Genomic DNA, 18593 nt, shown 5'->3' on the forward strand with positions numbered 1-18593 from the left:
AGTGAATTCCAGACCCGGATTGCTGGTTAAACACATATCTCTTTCCACACAAATATTTAAAAAATAAAATAGTAAGGGTGTAAATTATGCTTTCTTTGAATTAATGAAGCCTTTTTTATGCCATGATCTTCATGCTTCACCTCCACAGTTAACAGTGCCTTTGTGTAGCTCCGTCTATATTGTGTGGCTTTGCTTATGATTTTTCCTTCAAAAACAATGAAGCAAAATCATGAGCAATTGAGAGGATTTCCACTGTGGTAGTCATAAGATGTGAGACCAAGCAGTGAGGCCAATCTAAGGGGCCTTGACCCTCATCTGAAGGGATTATAATTATAGTTGCTATGCTGCTTCTCTGTGTTTATTTGTATAGACCAGAACACTGTGATTCCTCTGCATGGGGTTTTGAGATTCTTTTAACAAAATAAAACCAGTACAGTTCATTGATTCAAGTCAAAAGTATCCAAGGAAGCTACACGTACCTAATTTTCTCTCAAATAAAACATTTTTTAGGTTTGTATTTGATGTTTACATGCATTTCCATATGCATCTGCACATGTGCAAAAGCAGACCTATTCAATTCATTTTTCTGTACTTTTTTTTTAAGAATTGTTTCTTAAAAGTGTTAGAGAAACTATTCTTTTTGTCTCTGACAGCACATTCAGAACAAAGCTCACTTCACCAGCCAGCTGCAGGAGCTGAAAGCACAAAGTGCAACCATCACACTTGCTTTCGTTGTCTGTCATGGGACAGAAAACAGATATGTTGCTAATGCATTTTATTCTCTGAAGACAGAGAAAGGAGTTCAGAGGATAATTGTTACATTTTGCATCCTTTTGAAGGAATTTCTGGCACATGCTACTATGATCTCTGATGTAATAAACTGCACAAACATAGAGGATACATCAGGTAATTCACATTGTGTAGAAAATATACATATGTAAAGCTCCTAAAATCTTAAAAAGAAAATACAATAATGCTATTCTTAAATAGCAATTAGCAATGTTCTGATGTATTATGTTTCAAAAATTATTGATGCTTTCATACACGGTTGTAGGTGCATCTTATTATATTATATGTGTATTACTCTGTTCTTGATCAAAAAAGGAAATGTTTCCAAGTACCTGCAAGCAGTGTTTTCCCAGCCATGTTCTTTCCTGAAGCATTTTTGTTGTCCATTGGCAAAGCCTGGTGCTTAAGCAATGGGATTGGAGGAGCCCATAGCGAGTGCACTGTTGGTGTTGCATGCTGGTGCATTGCTCATCGGGTTCTCTCCACACGTGGCTCAGGAGGCTCCTGATCACTACCCTTTCATTTAATGTGTGTATTAAGCCATAGAGAAGGTTTAGCAAAGTGTCATTGATTGAAGTGTTTTCAATATGTCGAAACTCAGCCTTATAGTTCTCAGCTGATTTAGCTTGAGCAGTTGATTGCATTATTCAGTGTTTGTGTGAGACTGGGGCATGGCTGAGAGCATGCTGAGCAAAAGTCAGTCCTGCCAAGATAGGAGTAATGCTAGGATTGTTAGAGGAAATATCCAGAGGCTACAGCAAGAGAATTATCAGTCCTTCCGGCTGAGCATTGTAGTTCTGTTGCAGGCCGTAACTGCAGCAGCAGATAAGAGCCTAAAGAGTGAACCCCTTTTATTTTCTGAATGCAGGCCTTGCTAAAGGTATCCATGCTTTGCATTTCAAGATTAAACTAGTCCCAGTGCTTGCTATATGGAACTACTCTTTAAATCTATCCAAATATTATGGGTGGTAACAAATTACATGCCTTGATGCTATATGAAGTGCCTCACTGGGGAATTTAAATGCTACCTGCCCATACTGGTGTTCCAGTTATGCTGGGCCAGAAGGCGAGGAGATGCTGGCAGTTCCTCTGAGCACTGTTAATGCATATGCTCAGAGCTCTTGCACAAGAGTGATCTGCAGCAGCCAGGCTGTTAACTCCAGTGCAAACTTGAGGAACTTTTTTCCTCCTTAGCTTTGCAAAATTAAGAAAAGGATGAATGTCGAGTTTCCAGGTGCTCTGTTTATGTTGCTGCTAGGGCCACTGTTCTCAAGTCAGTTGCTTGCTGCTGGTTGTGTAAGAGGGAACTTCTAAGGCCTGCCAGGAGTAACTGGAATGGGTGGTTGCACGTGAGCGTAATGCAGATCTCAAGCACATAAATAAACAAAATCTTATTTTCCTGTAGTCTGCTATATTTAAACTCAGATGAATTTCTCTGCTTACTTATGGATTTCTTTCTTTGACATCCAGAGAAATTTTGTGCCTTCAGGGACAGCAGAATATTGGAGTCCATCTCTGAAGTTCTGGAGTACACATTTTTGAGTGTCACATTTTTGTAATGGTTATACTGTTGTTATTTCTTATTCCAGGCAAAAATCTGCATCTATCTTGGACTAAAATTGAACAAATTTATCAGCCAGAAAATTCGTAAGGGTTATATTATAATTTTTTCTCTAGAAAGAGAAATTTTAACCTGGAAATGCCAACTTAGTCTTTGCAGTAAAGCCATATGTATCCAAATGCATAGTTTTCTTTACTTGAGCACCTTTACCTCATATTTTTTTTTTTTTTTTTTTCATTATAGCCCTTTGATTGGAGAACATTGAAAAAGTATTTAGGGAGAGAATGAGTACATATGTGAGAATAAAGCATTAAAACTATAAACCAAAGACTATCCATCTCGCAACTTCTTGTGTACCTCTTAATAAAAGTAATGCTTTGCTACTGCAACAAAAATTGTTCTTACTGTATGTTTGGAGCTGCCTACATAGAGATACATAAGCACTGTCTTGGGTAAATTTCATTGTTTTTTATGTATTTTTTTTTATCCTCTTACATTCTTTCTTTAACAAAATTTAAGAAAAAATTATTGCCAGAGACTGTGCTTTTATCACAGGCAGCAGACCATCCGTACTTGATTTTTTTGCAGGATGCATTGGACTGCTTCCCACTTGTGATGTAGGTGCTGGAACACAGCATCACCCACATTCCTGCTTTGCTGTCTCTGCACAAGAGCTTACAATTCCAGTATTGAAAATCACGACACGAGTGACAGTTGCAAAACAATGTGACTTAATAGCGTGATTGAGGCCGTAGCATTTGTATTCAGCATGTATGTTTACTGTGGGGCATCTTGACATAGCTAAACTCTCATGGACAGAAGAATTAAATGCAGGCAAGTACAACATATTTTTCAAAGTGATGGAAATGAGAGTTTTTGGTTTTAAGAGATCTTATGTGAACATAACTGAGAGGAGGGTGGGCAAACCAGCATTCCTAGCCAACCCATGCCTGCACACATGTATTTCTTCTGGCTGGAGCTTTCCCTTTGGTGCCATTAGCATTTTCATTTCAAAAAAACGGCAGTGAAAGCAGTAAAAATGTTCAACCTGTGGTTTAAATTATTGATTTTTTTGAATATTGAAGCTGTATTTCAAATAGGTTTTGTTAGAGTTACTTCTGGGTAGAGGGTTCCAGAGGTAATTTGATATCTAAAAGCCTGTGTATTTCTGAGCCATTTCAGTCTTTTGAGTTCCTTCAGCTGATCAGCTGATTGGGTAAAACATCTTATTGTCTTCTGAATTGCAGGCAGTAGAAAAATTGCAGCTCAAGGTTAGCACACAGACTAGCATACATTTCTCTTGGTGATTTATTATGTGTACTCAGTGTCCAATCAACTGACAAAAATAGCTCATTTATTTTTAATGCTGTAACTTATCTTCACTTAAAAAAAAAGAAAACTTCTTTTGAAGTGCTGGTATTCACTAGTTGGGGGAAAACTGTCGTCTATATACGTAGGTAATGATGCATAATTAAAATTAGGTGAGTTCATGGTATGGAATGCAGTACCTGTAAATAAAAAGTTTATGCGTGTATTTTCACAAACCAAATGCATTGTGTTATTACAGAGCAAAATGGCTTCTGTGTTTAAAGAACAGCAATACAAGGAGCACTCATATTTTATATGAATGCTTTGATGAAGGAATGGCATAGTAAAGGGATGTTTCATTGGAGTACAAATTACGCAAACTGAAAATTATGAAAAATATTTTTCAAACATGTACATATAGTACATGCATGTTTAAATAAAATTCAAATATATGAAGGCACATCTTGAAAAGATGTGTGTCATTAAGAGCTTATATAATGCCCAAATGGCTTACCACCCACAATAACTCTAGTTTCTGTGGCTGTAATTTAAGAGTTTTCTGAAACATTTGTTGACATTCTTGTGGTAGTGCACTTGAGTATTTTGCATTGCAGTTTACAAAATACTGTTTAAATACCACAAGGAATAAAGCTTCTGCTGTATCACTGCGTGCAAAGAAGTCTGTGCTGGCCTGCTCTGTATTGGCTTCACAAGCCAATACATCATCTAGGAGAAAGTTTCTAAGATAAGTGAAGATGTAAAAATAAATTTCCTACTGCCTTCAAAAACAGAAGCATGCAGTCCATGCCTGCCTATATACTTTGTTGTTTTGCTTGTTAAGATATGTGATTGCTGGTTGTACTGTGTATTTTAATCTATGTACATGGGAATACAAATACCAATTTGGTTCGAGAAGCAAATATCAGTGATTTTTTTTATAGCTCTGAATTATAAATCTATGTAATATGGAGCTCTTGTTGGTCCTTATGCAAACTTTGTTTCATTGGAAAGGAGTGAGAATGCTTGTCTGTTATGTATCAGTAGCAAGTGTTCCTGTTCCTCAGTGAGGTTTTGTAGTGAGCTGTGCTTTAAACCCCGTATCTCTGTGATAGGAAAAAAAGGATGGGAATGTATTCCATATGACACTTATTTGTCACGAATACAATCATCAATAATCAAGATAGAGAACAAGCATGTTCCATGCCGGATCTGCCCTTTGGAATACAGCCCACCTGGCCCCTGCATTCCCAAAGCCCCTCCAGGACTGTATATGTGGTGCCATGAGTTCATTTTCAGCTTTCTGACTGGAGCTAATCTGCATCCTCACAAATCATAACACCATTCAGGGGGTCAGGAAAAGCCTGTTAGTCATTCAAAAAAGTGTAACTAACTCAGATTGATAGTTCAATTCAGAGCAAAAGCGTTGAGAATTCTGGCAAGTTGATTGGTAAAGGAATTTAGAAAAAACAACTTGTCAGTTTCATTTATTTAGTTTAAAACTATTCTGATACTCTTTCAACTGCATTTATGTCTATAAAAACAAATTCTTACAGTTCACGTAGTCTTATGTATCCCCTCCGTTTTCATAGCCAACACATAGAGAAGACTAAGAATACTAGTTCTATTTCATGAATTTCAAAGTAGCCGAGCATTCTAGCAAAAATCACAATCTATTTGGAAGATCTTATCTAAAACTAGTTCTGAATTAGTTTTTTTTTGAATCTCATACAAGGTATTGAAGTGGTGGTTAATACTTTCACAATTTCTTTTTCCCCACAATTATGTTAAGTGTCCAAATCCACATCTAATCAGGCTCTGAGAGCGGTAAATGGCTCAGTCTTGCAATCCTCTTCTCAGGCAAAAGATCTGTTGGCTTCAGCAGAACTTACGCACAGGAAAAGATGAAAGGACTACATTATAAAAAAAAGTTTACATTTAAGGGGCTTGTGCTACCAAAGTAGAAGCTCTATGGATAGATTTTCTTTGGAATGTAAAATAAATTATTCCCCTAGATGCAGAAAGCCTTCCACCACCCCTGTGCCCCTGTGTACTTATATATAAAATATAAAAGGTGATTTAGTGCCACCTGAGGAGTGGATACTTTGATAATTATAACAGTTATTTAAATAATGTTCCAAACAGAACTCATATAATTTCCTTGAATTTCTAACCCCTAAATATAGCTAGATATGACTCAATTCTTATAGTATTTAAGCGTTCTTAGTCTTAGTGGAAAAAGAAAGTGCTGCATGTATGTTCAAGACATACCTTCATGTTTGTAATTCATCCTCAGCAGATAATTTAAATACATGCTTCAAGGGAATAATGTGATTCTTCTCTTAATTACTTAATCCAGGAATAAAAATATTTTGGATTAAGCATAAATTTCAATATAACTTTAGTATTCTGTAATTCCCCAATGTTGATTCTTTGTGCCAGAATTTTAACTCCTCTTTAAATAGGATTGTACGTAAAGCATTTTTCCTCTTGTTTAGTAAGAAATCATATTTTTCTACCCTGAAAGGGAATTATTTTTTCTCCCCTCCTCCTAGGAGAATATAATAGTCTTGATTTACTTAAAGCAGTCTGGAGGAAAATATTTTAGTGCTGTTTCACAATTTACTAATGGAGCTTTACAAAACAGCCTCTAGGAATAGCTATGAATACATTGATTATATGGTTTCCCTATGAGAAAACAGTAATTAAAATTTTACCACAGATTGGATCAGGACATGTTAATATTTTATTAGGTAATAAGTGAGCTTGATACAGGTGTCCAGAGTTGTTGACAGGAGCTTTGTTAATCCTTGTGGTATATTCTCTTATATAGATAGTCACCTCTATTTTCTCAATGTTTTCTCTTTCTTTCAAAAATTTTGTTAGAATTATGAGGTTACCTGAGACTATTTTTTTTTTAATTCTGATAGATCTCATTGTGAAGCATTAGATGTCTTGTTTCTTAGATTTTTCAGACTGCCTTTTCCTTCCCATTTCATGGGCCATTCAACAGTATTTGTCTAGAATTCCTAAAGTTAAGCATCATAAGCCAAACTACCATATTTTAATTAATATGCATTAAATTTCAAAATTTGCGCACAGGGCCTTGGAAGCTTCATAGTTTTCATGGAAGGATACAGTTCAAAAGATAAAGTCTATGCAGATATTTCTGTTCCTGTTTTACTCCATTAATTTCCCTTCAAATTAGTATTGCAATTCTTTGCTTTGCTTGCAGTTGAATAATAGAATGCATTTGATCGCTTTTAAGCATTTTCTCTGGGTTATTTTCCAGAAATACTTCATTATTATTTTAAGGAACAAAAGTGAGCTACAGATACAGAGTTTTTCAATAAAGCTTGTTAAAGGTACTTCATCCAAGCTATACAAATAATAGCCTGTTGGCAGCAAATATATAACTTGCAGGAGAGTGAACTGAGTTTTTACATAGTTTCAAGTTATGCTATCCTAGTATTTCAGGGATTATTTGTGATGCTATTATATAACATTTTGCTTTAGTGTAGATAGTCTGAAGAATCTCGCTGTTGGAAATGGATTTGCAAAGGCTTATACTTTTACTTTTGCCATCTGGATGACATCGATATTAATGAGAATGGTTCGCAAACAATTGAGTTAGATAAAATTTAAACTTTGGTTATTTGGCGGCAGCTGCAAAAGGAGGCATTTGATGGATTTTTTTTATTTTTTTTTAAGCTCTGGGGGCATTATTAAATAATGATTATGGTAACGTAAGAATGTCATCTTGCAAGTCTAAAAGAGTCAGAGAAGTTTTCTGAGGAAAGGTAATTGTAAGCTAATGGTGACCTCAAGTTAAACAATGAGGGATAGAGAATATGGTCTCCAGAAAAGACCTCTGGCAGACAGCAAGTGGCGATAACACTTTACATCAGCAAAACTCAACCTTTGCGTTCGTGTCTGATCGGTTGGGACAAAGTGAGCAAACAGGAAAGTTACAGCTGTGTGGCTGCTTCACATCAACATTTTAGCATGTTCCTAGCCAGCAAATGCCAGCATGGGTGCTAAAATAATAGCTCTGCCTTAAGCTAACTTTGCCTGCTCTCCTGAATTCCACCCATTTGACTTGGTTACTCAGCTATGAAAGCAGCTAACAATCGCTTCTATAGCACTTGAGCTCTTTTCTCATTAATTCTAAATGAAATCTATGCTGAAATGCAGGACTGGCCATACAACATTGATTAGGTATAGTAAATTTATATATTTATTTATATAGTAACTTTTCTTATTCAGAAATATTTGGTGATCCAGCCTCCAGATTTCCCAGGCTGATTTTGAATGGGATTTGTGAGTTGCTTATGAGTAGGTTCAATTCATAGAGTCTGAACGAATGATTTCTCAAATATCTTGTTTCTTAGTAGATCCCAGTACAATCCTTATAGTACAATAAATAATTGCAGGGATATTCCTGGGGCTGTGGTTACTTCAAATAGTTCCAAACGTGATACTTTTTTGCTTTCTTGAGTTTTGCTCTTCAATTACAAAAGCAGCACTGACCGTCTGCTGCTGACTTCTTGTCAGTGACTGTATTTCATGGAAGTGCAGAGTGCAGCCCAGAATAAAATGCTACGCTGTGAAAGATCTAAGATTTTAAGTAAAACAAAAGCCTTCAAAAAAATATCCAACACTTGCACCAAGGAAAAATTTGGGTTTTAGGGTAATTTTTATCATTAGTCAAAAAAGATATGAACTCATATAGACACCGAAAAGAAACAGTTTCAAAAGCAAGTGAATACAGATTGAACTCTCACTCATGAGCTGCAGATCTTTTCCACAGCTACAGTTTTGACCACAGTGCAGTTTGACAGCAGAAATTTAATCATGTCCTATTGCTTAAACCTTTATCAGGAAACTGACAAAGTGTATGCACACATTAGCAAGAAATTGTTCAGATGTCCTTCAGGTTTTTTTCTTTCTCTTCTCTTCCTCCCTCATTTCTCTGTCTCTCCCAAAGAAACTGCTACAAAGCTGATGAGAATTTGGGTTTGCTTTGAAAGCATCTTTTGTTCAAAGACTAATTTTAACCTTGTGATAAAGATTGCTTTTTTGTATTCTGTTGAATGCTATATCTAGACATTGTTTTTCAAGGCAAAGTACTGTAGGATGTAATGTAGTTTAAAAATGATCTTTTGTAGTTACAGTACAAATGTTTCCGCATTCTTGTGTCTAAAAGGAACAAATATGTCAAAAATGAGAAAGGTATTAAATTTTATTTTAAATATTAGTTAAATACTAATTTTACAGTGTAACAAATATGCATTATAAAAAAGGTTTTTTTGTATGTACAACTACCCAAGAAAATGTAATTGCATAGAAAGATTCAAAAAAATGTTTTCATGTAAAATATATAACTCAGCTGGAGTACATAAATGCTCAAGTTACTTTTCCAGGTTTGGTTTGTTTGATTTTGGTTGTGTGTGACTGTTGGGTTTTGTTTGTTTGTTTGTTTGTTTTTAACTTTTCATCATAATTTGAATTGTTTTGTTTTGTACTTTAACTGGATTTATCACTTTTTGGAACTTTGGGCTATAAAATTAAGAATTCCAGCCAAATTGTCATGTATGATTTAAAGAACCACTGGGAGACTGCTGCTGTTTTAAACAAGGGCAGTAGATGATTCTTACTTGACTTGAAATGGGGATGGTATTGGCCTGAGATTGTTTTAAGACGAAAAGAGTAAACTCTGCCTTTATACTCTGGTCTGTTTAGATTATCCAGAGAGGTTGGGTTTTTGTTTTCTTAATCATAAGTTATCAGCAGTGATGGCCTGCTGTCTGAATTGCATTGCTAAGAAAGGTGGTATGCTGAGCAGGCAACCATGGCAAAAGCTTAGGTTGAAATTAAGTTAGACATCTGTAAATTCTGAAGTTTCTCATGAATTCTTACATTTATATCTTAAAGCACTAATGAGACAGAATAAAAAATGTCAAATGCATGGTAATGAAACCTCTAAGCAGTTGTCATTTGTCTTTCACACAATGTAAGTGCTTCAGCAGTTCTGTTCCAAAATCCTGATGCATTACTTTTTCTCTTATGGAGCTCCAGTGTTCTTTGCTAACTTATTGACTTGGAAAGCTAGCTTACTTGCTGGAGCTGTAATGTTAAATTGGTTTAATAAACATAAATAGCATATTTTAATGTTGTAAAAACATTTATGATGAAATAATGCTTTTTTTTTCCTGTTCATTGTTTGCATAACTGATTTTTCAGTATAGAAATAGAGCGTAATATTAAGGAAAATTTAGAAGCACTGTTTCTACTTCAGACTTTTGGTATTTGCATGTTTTCATTGTTAGGGAAAAAAACCCAGCAACAACAAATGATGAATCAGATTAACTCTGTGTTGCAAGCACATGACAAACATCCATCAAAAGGCAGATAGGAATATATTGAAGTATTCTTTTCCTCCATAGCATATTGATCTTATAAGTAAAATATGAAGAAGTGTAATTGCTAAATAGAAGCATAGCTCTTTTTCAAGATCTTTTCTATATTTGTAGAGAGATCAGCACTCTCATGCTTTAAATCACCAGTGTAAATGATTGTGGAAGGTTGAGGACATAATAGATTTTTAATACCGATCTTATTTTCACTGAAGAACTTAAAAAATAATTATTTTACATCATTCTATCATGAAGAAAAGCAAAGCAGTGAAGAGGAAAGAGCTGGCTAAGTTTAGACTTCACTCACAAATGTAATGAAAAAAAGGAGGCATTTGTATAGCACTAAATTGCTTATAGCTGGCAGTGGAAAGATTAGAGAAGTTTCTGCATGGTGAGATGTTCTGAGATAAGTTTTTGTGTTAAGGCAATTTCTGTTTTGTTTGTTTGTTTTTTATGTATTCGCTGAGGAGAGGAGGAGAAGAGAGTGCGGAAGTGACTTTGCTGAGGTTTTTTACTTGTATGGATAGCATAAACTCTGTCTAATTCCTTGTCCAAAGTAAACTAAAATAGTTCATACAAATATTAGAAAATCAACAGGTGGCACTGTGTGTGCAACATAACCTGGAAGCGATGGTTTGTGCATGGCGAGGTGCCATCCGCCATGCCTAACTTCCTTGGGAAGTAGTCATAAGTGAATTTATCTGCCCTGCTCTGTGAACCAGTCTGGCAATACATCATAAAAATCCAGCAGGATCAGGTAAGGTCTTTGTTGAAGTTAATGAGCTCCATTAATCTGAACGGTTGTACCTGATAGAATGGATGGAATTTGTTTGTGAAGGTGCTTATAGTGGATTTAGCTTTCTGCTAAAAGGAGCAGACAAGCTCAGCTGGAAAAATACTATGGAGAAATTCAAGAGAGCAAGTCCCTAACCTGAAAAGCAGAAAAGCAACCCTATGGAAATATCACATGCCTCACAGCTCTGATGTAGTAGAGAAGGCAAACAACTCATAAAGGATGTATAGGAACAGTGCTGTGTGAAGTAGTATTGTTGCTTCAGGTTTCACTTGCCTTTTTGTAGATGGTTAAAACTCCAGAAGGGGTGATACTAGACACAGTCTGGCTAGACAGCTGAGTCACAGAAGAGGCAAATCATCACAAGACCTTGAATGAGAGTTGGCAGGGAATTATGAGGACATAAGTATGTGATGCCATTCATATCTGTGAGGGTGTGCAAACAGTAGTGAGCCAGATTTCCAGAACGCTGTGACGACTGTGATATTAAGCAGAAAAGGGCATCATCTCCTCCTTATTTTTACATTTGTGAAATTGTACATTGAGTTCTACTGTAATTAGTGAAAACTATAGAGAAAACTAAAACTTGACGTTGAGGGACTGATAAGAGCATTTAGCAAATGAACTTTAAAAATGTTTCACCTGTACTGTGTTTTGAAATCCTTGCAGCTCTTTTAATAGCTCTTTGATTATGTGGGGAAAAGGAGTCCACTGGAATTTGCTTAAATACCTGCATTTTTCATATAATGTCTCTTGTTGTTTCAACAGTGAAGGTTATGTTGAATATAACAAAGCAGAAATTTACAAATGGGCTTTTATTCATATCCCAGCTTACTGTCTACTAACCTTAAGTATGCTGTATTAAGATACTCAACTACAATTTTCTTAAGGAGGCATTTATTTAGATCTCCTTTCATGATGAGGACAGTGTGGCTGCATCCTGGCTGATATTGACATTAAGTGAGTTGCAGCCCCAGGACTGTACAGACAGAAACTTCACTTGACAAGCAGAATGTCCTTGCTCTCTGGAAGAAAGAAAGGTCAAATTAACTTTGTAAAAAGTAGTAATCTATTCATTGTATTAAATCTTTTTTCTCATATTAATGAAAAGAAATTGGTAAAGGTCACTAAATCCTATCTGCTTTAATAAGCTAAAGTTGAAAAATGCTTGAACTATTTTGTGACTTTCATCGACTTTGAAGGCCAACACTGTAAGGCAAATTCTTCTGTGTCTCAGAAGCCTTCCAGGGTGAAAAAAAAAAAAAGTTAACACTTGGTATAGTGTCATTCAATGCATTTATAAAATCCCTAAATCTTACCAGGAACCTTAATTGTACTGCAGATCTTTGCACTGTTGACCATGTGTACTTCAGGATTGAATATTTGCACAACTAGTAATATATTAATTTAAGGTACCATTTCTAGTTTTCTTTCCATGTCACAAATACATGTGCTCTCTAAAGCTACTTTATTATATCAAGTGTTCATTAAAATACAAGTAGCTACAATATTTTGGGGGAAAATGGATGCAAAAGAATGCTTCAAGATCTGCAAATTAATAGAAACATATTAGAGCTTTGATATGAAAAACAATATAGCTTTACAACTGTGATTCTTATATTTGCCTAATATAGCTATGTTGTGTTGGCATGAGGCTGTATTATACCTTTTGGGAGACTGCTTTTATTTTATATTCCACAGTAACTCATCTCTTCAAGCAACATTTTTCTCCAAACTCTTTTATTTTTAATTCCTATCAGAGATGATTGTGAAAAAAAGTGTGAACTCTGCTAATGAAGAGCTGTCTTTTTGATTCCCCCAAAACAATAACTCTGAGAGGAGTGAATGGCTTGATTCATTTCTATGGGTCATTAACTTTCACGCCTACAGATGCCAATGTTAATATTCACAATGTGAATTATTTCTCTACTGATCACTTTAGCAGAAACACACAATAAATGTGTGTATCGCTTGATCTAACACTATGCCTGACACCCCACTGTGTCCCTTAAAACTCAGAATGTCACTGCTGCCCAAACATAAAGGTCTCTTCATGCTTAAACAGCATGGTTATGTCTTGACAATACAAAAATCTGTGGCAATCGTTAACTATAAATATGTACAAAATGTGAAAAAGAACAAGTTTTAGAGGCAATAGTAAGGTGCGGGCTTCTATCTTGATTTGCATCTTCATTTAAATATAGCTTATAAAAAATAAATGTGTTTGGGCTTTACCTAAAAGATCCTGTCTCAAAACTCACAGATTGTAAGACTGAAGTAGTTTGGAATTCAAGGCTCCAGTTGTAGAGTTCAAGGATTATTAAGACAAATGCCTCAGATCATTATTAGCATTTTAATTAACCAACAGCAATAAAAATATATGTATAATGCATATTAACACAATCTAAAGTCATCAGAATAGAATTGTTCTCAAGCGGAAAAGTGGACTCTGAATCAGAAGGATATTGGCACTTTGATCTGTTTAACATAACGGCTTTGCTGATCTCCAGAGCTAGAAATATTTGAGGAATTGGTACAGTTGTTAGTGTGCTCTACTGTGGAGGAGAAACAACTTTTGAGGCAAAAGAAAAAAATCAGTAACTGAAATATTCATGAGTCACAGTTGGCCCTCGATTCCATTTGTTCTGTTTCCCCCTGGTTTGCATTAACTTTCCAACAATAAGTTGTTTTGCTGGTATCTAGTGTGGAATTTTCCTAATCCTGGAATCTACATTAATTTGCAACATTTCCCCAAGAAATGAATGAATTTTCTATGGATTGTTCTGTTTACTTTTGCCAATACCGATTAATTTTTTAGTCTTTTTTTTTTCCTGTAGCTTCATATTTTTGTGTGGTCAGAGATAAGATTTGTTCTCCCTCAGTAGCACTTCATTAGGAGTTTTTTATCCTCAGACTTCATGGTACATGAAAGCTTTATGCCATGTTTCCAATGGATTGTTTATTGCTTCTGTTCTCATAGGTAGGTAAGAAATATTTGCTTCATTTTGGAGTTTGAGGACATTCTGCTATTTCTATATGCAGACATATACTGTTACCTGCGTCCAGACCAATTTATCAGTGGGGTCATCTCTGTAGCAGCCTGCTCTTCTTAAAGTCAAAAAAGTTTGTAGGTTTATATGCCAGAGTGTTTCCTCTCAAGTTTCTTGCATCAGTCCTGTGGTAGCTTCTATTCACATATCAAGAGTGAAAGGGTTGTGTGCATAACTGGGGAAAAATTCTGCTTTTTCCTGAAGTTTCAGAAGAATAACGATGAGCACCAGCGTTTGTCCACCCCATTTCTACAAACAGAAAAAATTGGAATTCAAACAGAACAACCAAAGACTCCATGTCTCAATTCTGGTGTGCTGGAGCACTGTGGTTACTACAGCTGCATTGCGTGCTGTTTTGGAGACAAACTCTAACAATTGGACAACCACCAGGAGTGTCCATCTAACATGGCCTTAGCAAAATAAACTTAGTTAGATGCCTTGCCTGATTGTCTTCCTGCTTAGTTCTCATAGCTGTGGCATGAGACTGAAGACAACAGTAAGGCAAGTTTTGTATGGGTATTTCACACTTATCTCAAGGAGACAATTTTCTGTCACTTGTGTGATTTCATTCTGTATGTACATAGACAGATTCCTTGAATCATCACATAAGTTATAAATTCCATTTTGTTTCCTTGAACTGTGAGTCTCCTTGTGTCTGGGGCTGTCATGTGCTAACAAGAGCCAGGAGATGTGCCAGCGTGTCAGTCATTACAAACTCTCTCCATCCTGCTCATTCTGAGCTAGGAGAGGCAAATGAGTAATGGGATCTTGAAAAAGGACAGCCCATTCCTCTCGGGAGGGACCAAGACAAAAGAGCCAGGTGGTAATGTTTGGATTTCAAAGCCAAGAAGGATTTTTGGAAGCAGAAGCAGCTTGGTCAGGAAAGATAACAAAGTAGTGCAGGGCACAGCAGAGGGGTCCTGTGAGACTGAGGCGGTGCAGAGGCAGTGGGAGCTGCTGATTGAAAGAGCAGCTGTGAGCTGGCAGGGGACAGCAGGAGAAGGGTTCTGAGCACCAAAGGGGATCTCACAGAATCTCAAAGAAAATTCAAGAAAGTAAGGAAATCTAGGCAAAAAAAAAAAAGTGTGTGTGTTTACTGTTTCATGTGGCTCTGTGCATCTCTTGTGGTCATTAATGTGAAGGGTGGCTGCTTTTGAGACAGTTTGCAAAGTCTGTGCATTACCTGATTCAGCTTCATGGAGTCATGCAGAGATAAATTGGTCCTCAGATGTTGGCAATGACTGCAGGAAGAAGCAAGTTGAAGCCATAGGGATTCAACAACGGTTGCAAGGTCTCAACAAGCATCTCTGTTCTTAGAAGAGATTGCCTGGAAACCCGAGGCAGATGCAGGAACTTCAGAGTGTTTTTGTATGGAAGCAGAATGAGGCTTTGTGACTGTCCCACAAGCATTTTTTTCAAAGCTGTGATATGTCAATCTTTGAGTTCTTAACTTTAGTAAAATGAGAGAAGAACAAAACACACACATGTTAAGATAACAACCATAGTTCCATAGAAGGCTCCAAGCATTGTTGACACACACAGCGACAAGTCTGCCACCGGGTGGGAATCGTGTCCCATTCACTGACCCAGAGGATGGGTTGGTGGCATGGACTTAGTGCTTCTTTGGTTGCAAAGCTTCTGACTCATCTAGAGTGAGAAGAAAGGGAGAATGAAACCCCAGGCAACTTGAAGCACGGTCAGAATAACATCCACTTACTGGAAATTAGCATATGCTGTGCTCGCAGGACGCTGGTCATCAGCTTCACTTGTTTTCCCATGCTGGATGGCGCTGGCCTGTGTGTAGGAATAGCTTTCTGGGATGGAGTCAAATAGCAATTTCCTCTGCAAACTGATATAAATGGTTCTTCTGCATAAGCTGCAATTTGTGTAAACTGTTTTGGGAACGATGGGAGTGTACTTTGCAGTTTGTTTTGGGTTTGCATCAACTCCAAAAACGTTCCAGATTTTTTTTTTTCCTGAAAATATAGTTTAACTGTTGAGAGGGAGGTGAAGCTTTTGTGATTAAGAGAAAATGTTTTAATAGGAAAATTAGGAGTTATTGTGATGCTCAGGTTTCAGATTTGTTATTAGGCCTTAAAATAGATGAACTAGGGAGATTAGTTTGAATCATTTCTACATATGTAAATGGACATGTAATTAACTATCACTATAAAATATTAATGCATATTTACTGTATAATAAGTAATTCAACTTTATAAACAAATGAAGATTATCCTAAATTTACATACAGTGTGAAGAAAAGTCCCTTTATCCTCTGTAACTGTAGCATTTGGCAGATTTAGGAATAAATAATCTTTTGTGGCAAGGGTATGCCTTATCAAACATATGCAGATCAGTGCTAATTAATGCTAATTAAGGTTTCCTGTCTATCTAGTTGGAAAAACGTCCAAATGTTATGAAATCCAGTTAGTATGCCTATTACCCTAATTGTTTTATATGGGATGGTTCTTAATTAAAATATGTAAATTGACCTTAATTGCTATATACTAATGGAGGTTCATGTTATCTCACTAAAAATGACAAGATGGTGAGGAGGGATACTTAAACAAATAATTCCAATACATTTGTAAATAAATGACCTTTAGTCAAAATTATTTTTTAATTGGAAATTGGCAAAAAGAATGTTTTACCATATATGTTTCTCTTTAGTTTTAAATAATATCAGAATTTACAGTCCTTTGTAAATATAGACATGGTGACATTGAATCTTAATTAAGACTACTAAACTAGTCAACATTTTGCGTGTTTACTGTATATTTCAAAATTGTTTGCTAACCTCACGTTTACCTTCAGAAATATTGTAGATTGCAGCATTGATCTTCATTTGAACCACTTCTGTTTCATTTTTTTTTAATTTTGATCTCTTTTAATCATATCACTTTGTATGTGAAGTCTGGTGTACGGGTTTGCTGAGGACCAGACCTGTGATTCAGACTTCTGATCAGGCCTCGCTGTTTTCCAGGATATTGTGACCAACGTTTCTCCGAGGATTGTGCGTGGAATTACTTCAGGTCCCATCTATGGCCCAGGCCAAGGCTCTTTTCTAAACATTGAACTGATCAGCGAGAAAACAGCAGCATACTGGTGTAAAAGTATTACTGAACTGAAGAGTGACTTTCCAAAACAAGTAAGTACCACTCAATCGTGAATTATATTTAAGACCCCCGTTTGTGGATCTGTAAAAGCTCATCTATTTAATGTTTAGTAAATAGAATGCCAATTTCTTTACTGATGATTGTTATTATAAAAACAAAACAAAAAAAACCACAAAAACCCAGAAAAGCTCATCCAAATAATTTTTATGACAGCAAATGCTGTGAAATCTTTTTTACACTAACAGAGAACAACTGTTTTCAGCTAGGCTGATGTTTATGTTCAGGTAGGTAATAAGGAAAGAGCTGATCCCAGTATGGATGCTTATCAGCGCTTCTGTGAATAAGTTTGTACTTAAGATCATATTTAAAGATGAAACCTGTAGTATTCATTTTCATTGTGAATTGAATTTGTTTACGAAAGCAGTCTTTGTTCTTTTCGTTGTTAATCCAAATATGAAAGATAAGTAATTGCCTGCTTTAGGAGGAAAGAAACAACACTGACTTGAAGTTAACTTTGCTACATGGAGAGAGGTTTTTTAGAGCCTTCTTGGCTATGGGGAATATTTGTCTAGAAGGTAATAATGAAAGTTGTGAGCAGTGATGCCGGCTAGGCTCCAGTTCTACTGAATAAGAACAGCAAGGTGGAAAGTAAAATTCACCTCAATCATCATCTCAAATGGGTAAAGCTTGAAATCCCACAGCCTGGGTATCTTCTGTCTTTAAATTATTACCTCCGTGGTTCAGCTACGAACAAAATAAGAGAACATTCCTGAGTACATTATGGCATGAAAGCAGTCAGATTTTTCTCTTCTTCCTGAAATTGAAATAAGAGTGCTTAAACACATTTTATTCACAGTAGAAGTTAAACGCTGCATGTATAGTATGTCCTGCTTCATTATACACGGGCTGTCTGCTGCTTTGCTCAGGTTCACATCACTTTATTTACCATGGCTGGGCTTCATGATAGTGAAAATGTGAACCAAAGGATAATGTTGTAATTCTCTGACTTTCACACCCTTTGTGTAAGTCTCAGATATTGCAGGTGGGCAGACTGCTGTGGGAATGGTCTCCTATTGCAATCTTCACCAGAAATCTCTCATGGAACTTTGTGCTTTAGACTAAACTCTTCTCTTTCATGAGTAAAAGCACTAGCAACCATTTCAAAAGGAAAGTCCTAATTTTAGAAGACCTAGCTCTGCATGTGGGATGAAGAAGTCTCACTCTTCTGTAGTTCCCAGGATGGACATCTTCTGATCATCCCTTTGTATGGATTGTGGATTATCATGCGTTAAGTTCCCATTTGCTGTGGCTGCTGCCGTGGATTCCATGGGGCTGATATTGCAGTGTTGGCAGGGAACACAACACCCAGCACTGCACCTTGCCTTTCCTCATGGAGATTGTTAAAATGTGCCGACTAAGAACTACTCTAATGGTAAATTTGTTGCTAATTTAAACAGATTTTGTTTGCCGAGTAGAAATCTCTTGGTGCTTTTTTTGAAATACTCTGAATAATTAGAGCTTGTAGAATTATTATTATTATTATTTTTCTAAATCCTGTTCTCT

General features: G+C 36.2%; 1 protein-coding gene across 1 annotated transcript in view; it reads left to right on the forward strand.

Annotated features, from left to right (window-relative positions):
* Positions 1-18593, forward strand: part of LOC116217003 (dihydropyrimidine dehydrogenase [NADP(+)]-like) — a 41798-nt gene that overhangs the window by 1263 nt on the left and 21942 nt on the right. Inside the window, exon 2 of the mRNA XM_031554949.1 lies at positions 16898-17062. Within this exon, the coding sequence (XP_031410809.1) occupies positions 16898-17062 (165 nt within the window). The remainder of the gene's footprint in view (positions 1-16897; positions 17063-18593) is intronic.

The sequence above is a fragment of the Meleagris gallopavo genome, chromosome 10, assembly GCF_000146605.3.
Source record: "Meleagris gallopavo isolate NT-WF06-2002-E0010 breed Aviagen turkey brand Nicholas breeding stock chromosome 10, Turkey_5.1, whole genome shotgun sequence".
Taxonomy (NCBI): Eukaryota; Metazoa; Chordata; class Aves; order Galliformes; family Phasianidae; genus Meleagris; species Meleagris gallopavo.